General features: G+C 30.2%; 1 protein-coding gene across 1 annotated transcript; it reads right to left on the bottom strand.

The window, feature by feature from the left end:
* Positions 1–117: 117 nt before the first annotated feature.
* On the bottom strand, positions 118–15,072 carry LOC130896405 (serine/threonine-protein kinase 3-like). The gene is made up of 8 exons (XM_057804862.1): positions 14,879–15,072; positions 13,644–14,164; positions 11,842–12,129; positions 10,501–10,634; positions 9,719–9,896; positions 9,551–9,633; positions 9,272–9,448; positions 118–8,359 (listed from the first exon to the last, which is right to left on the bottom strand). Exons 1-8 carry the CDS (start codon positions 14,890–14,892, stop codon positions 8,201–8,203), a joined length of 1,554 nt encoding a protein of 517 aa, XP_057660845.1. The 5' UTR covers positions 14,893–15,072; the 3' UTR covers positions 118–8,200.
* Between the last annotated feature and the right edge of the window lie 1,565 nt (positions 15,073–16,637).

Below are 16,637 nucleotides of genomic sequence, written 5' to 3' on the forward strand. Positions count from 1 at the left end.
TCATCTACAACTCTCTAACTCGTTCAACCTGTCTAAAGTAAACTAAGTTAAGTGTATATCTCATAACTAAAATGGTTTCTTCCTTTTACTCATAGTTGGGTGATTGAAGCACACAAATGGTTTTTCATGTTAATTTTATTCAGGATGATCAAAAAATATGAATACAATCCTAATTCAATCTAAAACTACTTAGATCTACTAAAGGCACAGCAAGCGTACTTATCGTACAAAGGTTAAATCTAAAGTTACAATTGTAGTGTGAGAAGTCTGTACAAATAATGTTGGGGAAAGTCGATAAAAACTAATAAATTTTCCAAATATAAATAATGTGTATCAGAACCCCTGCAAAAATTAAATCTTGAAACAATGCACATCAAGTTGTCATGATACAGGTGTGAAAATATTGTAAAAAATAAAATTAGCAGTTTTTTAGTATATACAATAAAAAACCTATAAATATTGTGTATACAAGTTGGCCAAACGAAAATTAAAATTAGATTTTTGAATATCAAATATTATCTTTGAAAAAATATTTAACTTGGCACAAATTAATAGAAACTTTTCTGTAATTATTTTTTAATCCAATGAGGCCCTTGCTACCAAGCAGTTTTTATTTTTCAAATTCAAAATGTTTTATAATAACTATCGATTCCATTGATACTAAAATATCGCCCAAAACAAAATATCAGATATGTATGAAGTAAAATAGACCTTATCAACAAAAACAACATGGATTATAAATAAATAACTAGGTTAATACAAGATAATCAGTCTCAAGACAATAATTTATATTGTTTAATAGCTTTATTTTCAATTCCGAAACACCCAAATTTATTAGAGGAGCTTGAATATCACAGAAAATTGTAAATTCTCATTCTTAATACTGGATATTCTTATCAATATAAATATTCATAAAAGTAATGTGCTTGAATTTCGGGAACCCAACTCCCAACAGTAAATTTATACTTTTATTATATGGTGCAAATTGAATCAATGAGTATTATTTGCCAACAAAACATTAATATTTTCGGTGATGCGTTTGTTTTTGTTTATAAACTGAAATTTACACATTTTTGCAAAGGGTCAGATACGATATCTGATAAAGAAGAAATCACGTTTACAATAGAATAAATATCGCGTGTCCCATTTAATGGACATGGCGCAATTAAACTTTAACCAAATTATTAAGTACAACATATATAGAAAATAACAAATATTTATAATGCGTAACTAATAAAATCGGCTAATTGGACATATATTGCATGAAGTAAAGCAATTTGTAACGAATTTTTCGTAGTAGATAAAGAAAATGAACATTTTTCTCAATTTTAACATAATATACTTTAGGATGGTCGTTAATAATAACATTATTGCAACGCCTTCTAAAAAGCTTCTTTTTGATGAAAAAACACTGGAAATTTTTTGTTCATTGAAAATAACACATACCTAACACGATCTAAGTTAATTAAACGTGAGACTAATGCAAGAGTACAAAGATTTTTTTTACAAAAGATGAAGGAAAAACAATTCCTCATTCAAATCTTACATGATTATAGTAGAAACTTCTCGAGGCTTTGAGTGAAGAAATATAAATATTAAAATGAAGTTTATATAAATGTAAATTTAAAATCAAAATATCAATTTGAATATCTTTCATTTTTTTATTTAACCCTGCGGTGGTAAGGCTGGGTCTGTGGAACCCCCAAGACCGCTTTTGTCAAGTATGTTTGGTTTTCAAGAAGATACTACTCTTGTGTCGTATGTGACAGAACAAAATAAAAATGTCTTATTAGCATCCAGTCTACTCCACAACGACATGATTGATAAAGATTTCGTGCATCAATATAAACCAGAAATTGTCACCTTTTATAATATGACAAATAGTGGAGTTGATACACTGGACCAACTTTTTTCGTTGTACAATGTGGCACGTAATACCAGGAGGTGGCCCACTTGGTAATTTTCTATTTAACTATGAACGTAGCAGGTGTAAATACACAAATCATATACAATTTTAACAATAATGATCAAACTATTAAACGCAGACAGTTTTTGATAACCATTGCCTTATCATTATTAGACGAAAACTTGAAAAGAAGATCAGCAGCTCAAAATGTACCACTGGAAGTAAGAAATAGACGTCAAGAAGCAACAAATATTATAATTGCAGAAAAGTTGCCAAATGGGTCTACTGCTACGGTGTTAAGTGTAAAAATGACAATAAATCAAAATACTATTGTAAAAAGTTTCATACATTTTTATGCCTGAAACACGTTAATATTTATTGTGATAAATGTTTAAATTAATTATTTTTTCTATCATTCTTAGTTTGTTTTAGCATTAATTTTTGTTCCGTTTAATAGAATGCATATTTCATTGGTTGTTAAATAAATATTTTTAAGAATAAAAATGATTTTTTTGCATCAAAATGTAGGGTTGAATAATTAGAATATATTATCGAAGTTATTCACATATATGTATATATAAGATATTCGAATAGTAATTACAAGGAAAATATTTTTGAATATCTATAAAAATACATATTTACTTATCGGATCTGGTGAACCCAGCGCTATCAAATTTGTATTTAAAAGAGGCGCTACCACCGCTGGGTTAAACACTAAAACAGTTGAAAAAATTTTTAAATTTAGATTTTTGTTTATTGTTATTTTGATCAAATATTGTTATTTTTATTGATTTTAGTTCCGCAATTTTTTATACTTCCCAAAAATCACAAAAAAGATGATTACATCAAAAAATTAACTTAGATAGTATAGAGGCAAGTGTTCTTTTTAAATAAAAAAATCTTTGTTTTATTTTCATGAACTAGGTTTTTAGGGGGCGTCGTAAAAAATGAACTTTTAACGACCACCCTAATATAGATATTATCGAGTGACTAGATACATACAGGGATGACTAACATAAGGAAAAGAACACAACATATTTATAGAAAAGACAAAAACTCATCACAAAAACCTTAATAGTTTTTTTACTTTTTAACATCTCATCATGTCACAACTCAATTGAATGTCACAAAATAAGGATACACTAAAAGTCATATATGTAATACTTCTATATGGACAGTTTGTATGGGAATAAACGTGACTACGTTACAGTGTCGATAATATCCATTTTCTCTCTAATTCCAGACACTTTATCTATACTGCGCATGCTCGAGAATGCGTAGAACCGAGCTGGAACCTCGGAGGATAGAGAAATCGGTTTTATCATGTTTTAAATCAGAGGGATCTCTGTTAAATAAAGAAAAAGGTTATGGAAAGAATAAAGAAAATTAAATGTCATATCAGTTAAATTAGAATTTCTGGAACTATTGGTAATATTCATACTGAACACACTGTTTACTATTTCTACAAAGTCTAGGTCCACGAGTGATTGTTTCCAGTATGGAAAATCATATCAAAGTATCAACACAAACTTTCCTAAGTGGAATGTGGAAAGTTAATAGATAACCGGACTTTTCTCTCTTTCTTTTCCCAAACAAAATGTAGTTGGTGGATTGATAGATCTAAAGGGGAATATCTCAATTACATCTGAAGATTGTACAAAGTTGAATAATACAAAGTGTGGGGTGTGTGTTTTCTTACCAAGGCTAACAAATTAGGAAATCGTCAGTTCTATTGGATAGTAATAAGGTAACAGAAGATATTCCAAAAGTAAAATTCTGGTTGATAATCCAGAAAGAATATGTAATGTTGTGAACTATCATAACAAACCTGCCTTTAACTCTCACATATTCTTAACGATTTTTAAAGAAAGTTAGTTTGATAGTTAGTAAATGAAAGGGTTGTACTTAATTGTGACAGTTGGTTTTCCGATTGTGTTAATAAGTCATCTAAAAACTTCAAATTAAAGTACAAACCTAATAAGGCAGTCTAAGATAACCTTTACTAAAATTTGTTACATATCGCTAAGATATTTACCGAATGTAAGATTAATATGGCATTAATGTACGGGGTAGACAAGGAATCGATTATCAATACCAGGGGTATCCAAACTTTCGGGCCAGTATAATTTTTTCGGTATGTTCCAAGGGCCAAAACAATGCCCCCCTAAGTAAACCTAGTCTTTTTAGCATTTTAATTACTACTGTATATTGTGACACGTAATGACATCTAGTGGCGAATAGAGATACCATGTACTTCTGGCTAGGTCAATGCCGATGAAGAAAAAATCTGCCTATTGTGAAATGAAGTAACACCTGTCCATAAGAGTATTTTTGATAGACTTGTTTTTATATGTGATTTATTAGTATGGGAAAGAAGCGAAAAATAGACAGTGAATGTAGAGGAATGATGAATGGAACTTTGAGTATTTTGTGATTGAGTGCAATAATACAGCGCCATGTCTAATTTGTAATGAAACTATAGCTGTTCTCAAATAATATAACATTAAACGTCACTATGAATCGAAACATCATTAAAATTACTTTAAATATATAGGACGTTTGCGGACAGAAAAATTTGAGGCTTTGAAGCGCGGACTGAAATCGCAGCAATCTTTGTTTTCCAAAGCAAATACTGAGCAAGAGACTGCAACTCGCGCCAGTTGAAAGGTGTCAGTTTGTCAGCAAACACCGTGGCTTGGAGGGTGCAAGAAAATATCTCAAATGTCTGACAAAAATGGACATCTTGAATGGTTTTCTCTGGCCTGGATGAGTCCACGGATATGTCAGATACTGTCAGATACTGCTCAGGTGTTGATTTCGACTCGTGGAGTAGATATAAGCTTTGAAGTGTATTAAGAGCTTCTTTATATTGATAGTATTCCCGGCACGACAATTGAGGCAGATATTTTTAAGGAAGTTGAAAATGCCATTATTAAAAAGAACCTTCAATGGAAAAACTTGATATCTATCACCATCAATGGAAGCAAAAATATGTGTGGCGAAAATAAAGAAATGGTCGCATTTGTGTCAAAGGTTGTAGAAAATGATGGTGGTTCGAAACCATTAGTCAGATCTGACCCACAGGCTGTAGTTTGGAGACCCCTGGTCTATACAATTAAGTAGGGATTTCTGGAAAAGTTGATAATATTCATATTGCCACTGCTTCAACAATCATATTCATACTATCGAGTTCCAAAATATCTAAGTGTGAATATGAGTGTTGGTATTGTGGTATAAATTAGTATTTGGGGCTGAACTTCTAGGGGGAGCGTTTATTCGGGCAGCAACAATGTTAATTGCAATTAATGCATGTGGGATCTAGCCTTATAATACACAAATTTTTACCGAAGACGATTTCATTGCTAGAGGCCACCGAAGTCATTTGAACGCTGAGAAGGAACCTGAAGTTAATACAACTCAGTTCCACTTATAGTAATATCGTCAGCTCCTGATACACAAACGGCCTCCGGCATTGCCTTAAATTCTTCAACAAACACTCTACCTCAACCAACTGAAACAGTTGATGTCTTATACACGAATTGTCGAAAAAAGACTAAGGCAAGTTCGAAGAAGAGGAGAAATAGCTATTATCACTGCTTCTTCATATAAAACAGAATTAGAAGAAAGACAAAACAGTATGAAATCGATACCAAAGGCAACAAACAAAAATAAAATGAAAAATACAAACAAGAGATCTAAAAAAACAAAGAAAGCTGACGATGGAGCTCAGACATCAGATAACGAAGATACATAATGTCTGACTGCCACGGCTTGTATTCTGAGTCTTCTGAAGGATGGATCACCTGCCAGATTTGCGGTAAGTCTTGCTGTGCAGGAGTGGAAGATAATAATGACGAAACTGTCCATATTTGCCCGATTTGTGAAGAGAACGACGCTATAGGTGGGGTAAGTTATTTTATTAAAGTTGATATTTCTAAGAGAATACTAATTTTTTTTGTTTTGACTTATTATAATTATAGGAAGAAAGACTCATGATTTTCTGAATAAAAGTTCCTACATTGTGCAATTAAAGACAGAGAGTTTTATTTATGAAATACCTTACCCCACCTTCCCCTAATATTAAATACAAATGAAGTAATATTTTATTTTCTAAAATTTATTCAGAAAAAGGTGATAATGTTATATCAAGTATTTTATGTTTGATTTGAAATATTGTCATAATTTGTTAATACTACATATTAATTAAATAGAAAATTTGATATTTTTATGTCTAGAAAATTTCGATTCCTTGATTTACCTGTATATAGAATGATTTAGAATTATCCACAGTCCATCTCGGAGAAGTTATACAAAAGAAACACACGAATCAAAAATTAATAAAGCATTGAATAAAATTCGAAACGTTTTGAAATATTCTACTTCTGTCATTTACAAACTATATTTTTGAAAAAAATTTAGGTCTTTTTTATGTGCTTATTGTAGAACATTTCAATGCACCAAACAAAAACATATCTAAGAATACAGTTTCAACAATATGCAAGTTGATCTGTTAAAAAAATACACTAATTGTATGTATGTACAAAAGTAAGAGAAAATAAATAATTTGAATGGTTTTTACGTTTTCATTTTATGAATTTTTGATACTAAATTAACTCGAAACATCAAGCCTTGTTAATTAACCCTTTTAGTGCCAAAGATTGCTGTAGCGCTCCTCTCGTTAGTTGTGAAAAATGCCAGCGTCGCTTAGTGCTCCTTTTGCCAGTTCACTTTTGGCACGCGCAGGTAACGACGTGTTACCGTGTTCGTATTTGTATTCATTATATTGCATCCTAACTATCTTCGATCGCATATTTTTTATAACATTGGGGTTATCATTTTTTTGATAATTCTAATTTTGATTTCAAAATATCGGACACAAGTGAATTTTCAGATACAGACGTTGAAGCGAAAGAACATTTTGAAAATTGCCTTAGTGATTATGAGAGCGATTGCGCAAGTGATATTGTGGTTCCTGTCAAGATTTTTCACAAAGTTTTTGTATAACAAAACGGTTATCGAAACTACAACACAACCAAATACGCAATTTGTGGAACTATCATCAAATGCCACGTTTACAAAACCAACTCAGCATGCATTTCTTGAAATATGTTGACCTCAAGATGACGCAGCCACACCGGAGTATTTTAATTTATTTTTCACAGAGTTTTTGTATAACAAAATGGTTATCGAAACCAATCGGTATACTTTTAATATTTTTTGCACACACAAGACCAGAGATGGAAGCATTTGTGGCAGAAATCCTGGAAAGGGTTATCACAAGAGCGCACAAGAATATGAATTCACGTCATAATCCGTTGTTTTCTAAAATGTTTTCAAGGAACAGATTTTGATTACTTTTGGAGAAAGTGACATACATAACTGGCACTATAAGGCGCAATAGAAAGCTTATACCCAAAGAAATACAAATAACGAAAGTTGGTGAGTCTAAATATTTTAGTAATGGAGGAATTCTAATGTGTTCTCAAAGCGATAAACAGCCCATAAAAAATCCATTCATCCTTGTTACCACTGATAGCAATGTTGGAAATATAACAGTAAAAAAGAAAAGTGGAAATTTTGAAACCATCTACAATCAATTCATGGGTTGTGTGGATGAATCTGATAAAATGCTATATTCATACTTAGATGAAAAAAAAGATAGTGAAGTTTTGGAAAAAAGTAGTGTTCAATATTTATGGAATAATAGCTCTAAGCTCATTAACAGACTATATAATAACTGTGTGTGTCTGTCAATATCAAATTGAAACCTTATAAATAGCCAATTATTCAGGAAAACTGTTTTGTAAGTAAACAACATCATGTGTAATTAATCGAAAATAATAATAAAACTTCATTCATACCGAGCATTTTTTTTAATTTGTTTTAATTTAAAAAAAAGGATTCCTTTTGTTTGTTTTAACTTTATTTTATAAAAAAAGTTTAGGTCTTTTATTTATCGATTGAGGCAGTACGAAGTCTGCCGGCTCAGCTAGTTATCTATGAAAATGCACTTTTTTACTGGCATTTTTAGCACATATTGGTGAAATATGTATGGCACTAAAAGGGTTAGTAAGAAACTGAATGAGTACGAGGCAAATCCTCTCAAATCATATTCTTTTATGTGATTCGTCATACCAATTTATATCTGCGGTTTTGGGTGTATTTTAACTTTTTTGGAAAACTATATAATTCCCAATAGGAATTTCAGATTTTAGTTCACCCTGTAAAATAGGTTTAAAACAACTTTTTGAGCACCCAAAAGTAATTATTAGAAAGTTCATATTTTTTTTTTCATTAAAAGTTTTGGGTTCTTTTACGTTTTGTATCCATTGCATCTAGAATAGGTTGTCTCTTGATTTCATATCTCTTACGAAGTTCGTCTATCTCTCTCTCCATGTCTAAATCCAAAGTGTTCATCCTCTGTTGTAATTCTTCATAACTTAAATATTTTAACTTGAACAAAAAAATTAAGTGAAAAATAAGGAATTTAATTTACAAACATTTATATTCGTAAAATAAGTTCCTTTTCCATTACTCGCCACGGCAGCGCTGCGACTGTAGTTCAGCATATACGCGGAACCACTTTGTATCAAGCAGAACCAAAAGAAATTTCAAGAGTGATGTTGGCAATGATTAGAGAATGGGGTAGACAGTTCAAATAAGGGCATGATTATTTTTAAAGAACGTTTTTGACCAGCCTCAGTACAATCCAGAACTCGCTCCTGAACACATTTAAATTTTTCGGCATCTGAAAAATCACCTTGATGGTCACAGGTACAAACTGAAAGAACATGTTACCTCCTGGTTCAACGCACAGGTGGCAGAGTAGAAAAATTGAGAAAAATGACTTGAAAATCATAGAAGCTGTTTCGAAAAATAGTGTAAGAATGTTGCTATACATTCAATTGCTGTCTCTGTACTGATTCTTTTTTATTTCAAAGTAGAACTTACTTTACGAATATATTTTTGATATAATTAAATCCTGATTTTCATAAAAAATTCATTCATATTCACTGTGACACTCATGCCATTTGCAAAATACGATTTTAATAGGTTTTTATTTACCTAGGTCAAGTATTGTCCTGCAAAAAATTGTGCTAGTTATTTGATTAGAAAACAAGTTATCATATGGAGGACTTTGACATCTTCATTTATTTAGTTTACAGGAAGCTTAATAATGACCATGTACAAATGTAAAAAGAAAAAGGTTATAAATAAAATGAAAAAAATAGAAGAAATTTCCGCATATTGAGAAAAAGTTGAAATAGAAACTTGTAGAGTACAATATATGACAAAAATGTGTTGAAAGGAACAAAGATTCCCGAATTTTGCTAAACTCTTTTCTAAAATTTGATTGGTACTTACAAATTCGAAATCTCCTTCATTGAAAGGTTGATATGGAGGTTTTTGTTCTGTGGGTTGAGCCTGCTGCTGAGCTGGAGCTGGTTCTGTTAATTTTACTTGAAAATTACTTTGGAAATTTTGTTGTTCAGTGGTACTATCAGGAACATCTAATGTTATAGGACTAGCAACTCCATTACCCTGAAATTGAGCCCATTTTATTAGATCCTTTAATATCTATGTGATAAATACTTTCAGATAAAACTATATAAGAGTTATACACATTTGAAAAAAAATTATTACCTTCACTTCGGCATCTTTTTTATCAAAATGATCTAAAAACATTGGCCTATACTTTTTACCACCCTGAGAATTCGTATCATGACCTACAACAAAATTATGTTTAGATAATAAGAGGTTTGCATAACTTTTACATCACATAACAAATTATTAATAAAAAATGTTACTTACGTTTCATAGTTTGATCATCCACATCATTATTTATAACCATAGTTCCTAACTCAGACTCGAGTTCTACCAAAGTGCCACTTGGCGACATGGATAATAAAGTACCACCTTTACCAGGAACTAATGTACCACCATCAGTGCATGAAACCATGGTTTGATTTACTAAGGCAACGTCTTCGTCCTAAAATTAATTTATATTATTAAATAAGAGATGAACAATGTTTGTTTCATAAAACTCTACATTTACTCTCTATTCTATTTGTAATAGAAACCTGTTAACAAGGTGATTCAAAATTATGGAAATTAATTGCTAAAGCTGATTATACATTTTTTCTGAAATTGAATAATTACTTAGATACAACCCTTAAACCTAATTTTTGCAAATATCTGGACAGTTTTGAATAAGATTCTAAAAATTTGTTTCCTTATCTTATCTACATAAAAGATCATCCTTGTAAAAATCCTACAGATCTCTCCATTTTATATTTATTCAAACTCAAAAACTACCTGGTATTTATATGGGATAGGGTCAATTGTGACATTAAATTGAATATCTCAATATATTAAGTATGAAATATATAAAAATATGAAATTTGAAATCAAAACAGTTAGGGTAATGAAGTAGGTAATGAGTTTTTCGAAGTATCCATTTAAATAGTTTTACCTTCCTTATTATTCAGTTAAGCAAAAAACGAAGCAGTACCCTTTCCAGTTCTGTAAATTTATGTACATAAATATGTTATAATTTAGCGAAATATAAAAATAAAATAATTATTTATACTCACAGATTCATCGTTTATACTTTTATTCAGTCCTTGCACATTTGCAGCCGTGTGTATATTTTTGTAACTTTGATTCTCTCTGATTTCATGAGCTTCTTGTATCATATTATTCAAAATATTCGGGGGTTTGGCATTTTCTATAAATAATTCATAAATTAAACCAACACTCAAAATATTTATTTTATGGGTAAACTATCAATTGGCAATGTTTTTACAACATGTCTCCTTTTTTTTAATAAATTGTATAAATACTAAATTTTGATAAATGTCCTACTAATTTTATCTAATAGTACAGATTACAGCTATTTAATTACTGATGGCCACATCAAGGTAAGGTTAACAATGGTTCAAGTTTTAACACTGGCCTAATTCTGTTTTTTGAATTGCACAGTAAAACTAAGTCTAAACGTCATTAAATTAAACCCCCGAAATCGGGGGCTTAAACTGATTTAATCTCTAGTTAAACAGTTTCTAACCTATAATTTAGGTAATTTTGTGTTGGAAAAACACAGCAGAAACAATAATTATCACTATAGGTATTACACAGTATTATTGTCTTTGCTCTCATAAGTAACAAGTCATTCCTAATGACTTGGAAATGTGTATTAGATATATTTATCGTCAAAAACATATATTAGAGAGGATTATCTTGGGTTTATACAGCAAAATATAGAATAAAATAACAAAAATAAAAAAGAGATAATCATAATTGCATTTTCTAATTAGCTAGTTTCCAATTATCCAATTTCTAATAATTTGCTGCTGCCTACATTATGTGGGTTCTTAGTTTTTCCTTTTATGTTGGGGGAGTTACCTCTGCCATGGTATATAGATATCAAATGTTTAAAAAGTGAGGTCTACCATGCCAAGTGGTTTTTTTGATTTGTATGTTTGTTCGTTTTTTTGTTTTCAATATCGTTTTTGAATTTGTCGATGATATTAATTAGTTGTATTTTTTCATCAGAAGAAAAATTTGATGATCTTACGCATTTTGCATTTATCATATTACATGAAATTCACAAGAAACTCTTAAAATAGAAAAAAAAATACGAAATAAGTGTTTGTGTTAATTCATTTAATCACTTCACATCGGTGATATAACTTCAACTTAAACCACATAAAGGTGCAAGTGATTATGATTTAAACTGCTATTTGAATTGTAACAGCCTGTTATTTCAAACAGTGGATTAGAGATTATGATATAACTGGGCATTAGTAGCTTAGATTCAACCTATTCTAAAGTATAGATTATAATTTATTGATAGTTTGTTTTTGTTACTGGGTCTCTAATTGGATTTAACCAGATTGGACATATATCACTTATTTTAGAATTATTCAACTTACTAATAAATTCGTGAGTTAAAAGGTCACTGGCAGAGGCACGTTCCTCGGGATTTTTTATTAAACAAATACTAACAAAGTCGATAAATTCAGCACTCCACTTATCAGGTTCCCTAAATGAAGGCGGAGGTTTTGTTGGTATCATGAATATAGCCCTCATGGGGTGAATATCTCCATAAGGTGGTTTGCCTTCGGCCATTTCTAAGGCAGTTATTCCGAGACTCCATATGTCTGCCACACAATCATAACCTATTTCTTGAATCACTTCAGGTGCCATCCAAAATGGGGTCCCTAAATAGATTAAATAAGTTTCATTTATTTTATTTATAATTATATATTTTAATTAACCCAAAACATAATCTCAAAAAGATGTTATAGAGAAGATTATACAGAATTATGAACTTATCAAATAAAATATATTTTGGGGATAATTGAATGGAAGATAAATATAAAATTATATAAAAATTATTATTTTCATTTTCCACTGTGTATGAAAGTTTCAATTTGAAATATATTATCTACTAGGTGCATCCTGTATGCTAGAAATTATCAGTTTGTTTACTAAGGTCATGTATGAAGGAATGAATGATAAGATTTCTGTTTGGAATATAATAATTACTTTGCATTGAAATTCCATTTAATTGTTGCTATAAAACATTCCATTATTGAGATAAGTTAACAATCAAGTCAAGTCAATATTTCCATAAAATATTCTATATAAATAGTAAATTAATAAATTAACTGTTATTTTGATTTAATTTTCAACTTCAGTGATAGAAGGTTCTAAACCTTTGAGAATATACATACAAAACTCATGCATATATTGATTTTTGTTGAACTTTTCTGATCTAGGTCAATTTTAACTCATTATCTTATAATTTAATAGACAGAAGAAGTTTTAAAATGATCACACAATCAAACATTTATGTATGTTTCAATTATAAGTTGTTAAGTAATTCACTCACCTCCATAGCCCCTTTCTGATATTAATATTTAAAGTCTACCAGATTAATTAGTTTACTAACAAATATTACCATTTTAAATATCTCTAGATAAGAGGAAAGTAATGGAGAATCTGGTCCTTACTTATAATGAGGCAAATTAGGACAACACAATGAATTCAATTAATATAATCGTTTTCTTTATGTGTCTACTACTATTCTATTGGAAATTGAAACAGCATTTTGAATCATTTTCCAGTTTTAACTTCTCTTACTTCTTTAATTGCAGGAAGGCAGTTATTCAAGTATTATGTTGGAAGTGATCTTGATATCAAATTAATTTTTAGCATATTCTATGTACTACCTATGAAATTGATATTCTGGCTGTTTATATACTATTAATTCAAGCATTCAATGTAACAAGACTAAAATATTTGATTCTCGGGGAGACTTTATTATTGTAATGGCTTTTTCCCTTTTTTTGAAGTACTTCGCATTATTGGCATTTATTGTTTATTTGTTTTTTTTTATAAAATTTGATAAGAAAACATTTAAATATACTAGTTTCGTAAAAAGAAAGTGTTTTTGTAAACTTTTAATGGTATATTTGTAAAGTTGTTTGATCAACAATACAAAATATATGTCAAGCTAAAAACTGGTTGCAATGAAAGAAAAAATTGACATAAAGCCATTTTCGTTAAAAAGTAGTTACAGATCTATGAACTTCAATGAAATAATTTTCTCAAGTACTCTACCAAAAATGTTGACCAATATAATACAAATATGTATTTTCATCACCAACTTTCCTTTTCTACAGCATAGATAAGTTGCATTAAGCAGATATCACTATAAACATATACTTACCAATCACAGTATTTCTTTTAGCCATAGTGTCAGTCAGTTGTCCAGCCACACCAAAATCTGCTAATTTGGCATGCCCTTCAGAATTTAATAAAATATTACCAGCTTTAATGTCTCTGTGAATTTTTCTTCTCAAATGTAAATACTCTAGACCCTTCAGAGTATCAGACAAAATTGTAGCAATTTCATCTTCAACCAAAGTCTTTTTCCGTAATCTCATTATATCTGATACTGAACCAGCCCCACAATACTCCATTACAATCCACAGATCAGTATTTTTGAAGTAACTGCCATAGTATTTTACAACATATGTACTATCACATTGCTGCATAATTGAGATTTCTTTTATAATTTCTTGAAGATCAGTATCTACAGGTACTTGCTTTATTGCTAACACTTGACCAGACTCTTTGTGAAGCGCTTTGTATACACTTCCATATGATCCCTCTCCTAGTTTGCATATTATATCAAACACTTCTTCAGGTTGACGAGTCAAACTTTCTTCAGATAACTTTTTCAATTCACTGAAACGACATTAGAATTATACAATTTTTACCTTGATTTTTCTAAACAATTATCTTTTAGCAGCTGACTAATTGTTCCTACTTTTTTCTTCTAATTTAATTATAGACCAAAAGTTTATAATACATATTTATTTATAACAAATCAAAATGCACAAATATATATTTTTCAACTCCCTGATAGATGTCAATGTTGGGTGCTGTGTTATACAGAGCTAAATAATTATAAGCAAACATAACTGGGTAATCAGGTAGTGTAAGAATCAAATTCTTAGATATTTAATAAAAATTTAACCCAATCTGATCACAATAATATCAATAATTCAAAATGATAATTAAATATCCTATTGTAAAATTGGTGAAATTTTCACAGAATTTGAGATTATTTTCTTCTAAATAAATGTATGTAGTGTATTAACTCTCCACTTTTAATATTCAAATAAAAATAATCAGATAACTGTTGTCGGTTAAGGTCTTCGTAATGTTTTATCAGGTATCCTTATAAAATAAAAAGATATAATCTAAATTTACACTGCCTTCAGTAACCTCAAATCTTACGAATGAAACGTGATTTCTGAACTGAAAATAAATTTTTCTCTTTGATGTTATAATTTACTTCTGTTCAAAATACTGAGAAACAAAAAATAAAAATAGGTTATTTTCATTTCAATTCAAGAACATCCTGACACTAGACATCGCTATATTAGTGTTACTAACCTTTTGGAAGACATTTTATGTTAATAAGTTAATACGATTTTTAGAAGATGAACTAATAAACAAGCATATCATGTTTAACAATAAACTTATAATAAATCTTTTTGTTATTATTTTCTTACAACTCCATGTTGACTTGATTTGCAACTACCATCACTAGTTTTGACTTTGACTTTGACATACTAATTTAAACTTCTGTCAATGTCGGCAGTTTTACACACAGACATCTAGATATTTTAAAAGTTTTACTACAATATATGCAACATGAATAACAAGAATGTGATTTACTAGTTGCCATCCAGTTGAAAAGCATATAGAGTTTTGGAGATAAATTTTTGTTATTTTTTAAAACTTTAAGCTGAAATGTGTTAGTAATAACTATCGCCCCTATTAGCCTCACACCAATCATCTGTAAGCTTATGGAATCTATAATTTCAGAATATGTCAGTGAATTTGTTTTGATCGAAAAAATAATACCTGAACAACAACATGGATTTGTAAAAGGACGTTCAACAATGACGAATATACTTTGGTGTGTTAATGAATGGATAAAATCTTTAGACAAGAAAATCCCGACGGACTTCATATAACTAGATTTTGCGAAAGCGTTCGACCGAGTGCTAAAATGAAGATTACTGTATAAATTGGAACATATTGGCATACGAGGTGATCTACTGGAGTGGATTGACTCATTCTTAACAAATAGAAAGTTCTGTGTGAAAGTGGTAAATTGTTTTTCAGCTGAGAAGCCCGAATTAAGCGGTGTTCCGCAGGGATCGGTACTGGGTCCTCTCTTATTTATAATATACGCAAGTGACCTCCAATTTCATATTCAATGCAACAAAGTTTTCTATGCCGACGATACGAAAATATGCGCTGATTCATCTCTTCATATGAATCTTCAAGAGGACTTGGGGATTCGATCTCTAAGTGGTGCTTAGACTGGATGTTGCCTCTTGATGTAGATAAGTGTGTAGCTCTTTACTTAGGCAAAACATACTTCTTAAACAGTTATGCCTTAAATGAAGTGAATTCTTATAACGATCTCGGTGTTACAATTACTACGGATTTGAGTTGGTACAAGACCTAATTATACAGAAAGACTATAATATCCATATAATGGATTTACCGACCTTTGAACAACGTCGTCTTCGTGGGGATATGATAATCACCTATAGCATTCTAAATTTCAATTATGGTAACTTAAGAAACATATTTAATGTGGACACTAATAATCGGCTTCGAGGACACAGATGGAAATTGAAAAAAGAAATATTCACTTCTCGGACAAGGCAACATTTTTTGTGTAATCGTGTTTTTTCAACATGGAATCATCTACCTGAGGATATTGTAACGGCACCGTCTGTCAATATTTTTAAGAATAAACTGGACGCTTTTCTATTTTCTAGTTAAATCTTTTTTTTTCTCTTGTAATTTTTAATTTTCTATCTAGGTACTTTAATTACTTCAATTTTTGTAATATATATAGTATATTTCAGGGCTTATCGATCTTAGGGTCCCTGCCCGTACCTTATTGTAATAATAATAATAATAATAATAATAAACGATGAAAGTTGTCCTAAAGAAAATTGTTATTTGTAGTATAGAAGAAACTTTGGATTTTTCTCATTAGTGTTATTGCGATTTTACAGAGTCAATTTTTGACTAATTTAAATACAATAAAACATACACGGATTTTTGCCAATAATATCCATTTTAAGGGTATATACCATGACTCTGGGACAGGAGTTTTAAGTATGCT

Source organism: Diorhabda carinulata, chromosome 1 (assembly GCF_026250575.1).
Source record: "Diorhabda carinulata isolate Delta chromosome 1, icDioCari1.1, whole genome shotgun sequence".
Lineage (NCBI taxonomy): Eukaryota > Metazoa > Arthropoda > Insecta > Coleoptera > Chrysomelidae > Diorhabda > Diorhabda carinulata.

Excerpts from the sequence above, each read along its gene's own strand:
- LOC130896405 (XM_057804862.1), bottom strand. Across the intron at positions 9,449-9,550 it reads AAAAAGATGCCGAAGTGAAG|GGTAATGGAGTTGCTAGTCC; the intron begins GTAATAATTTTT and ends GCTCAATTTCAG. Across the intron at positions 8,360-9,271 it reads ATGAAGGAGATTTCGAATTT|TTAAAATATTTAAGTTATGA; the intron begins GTAAGTACCAAT and ends TTTTTGTTCAAG.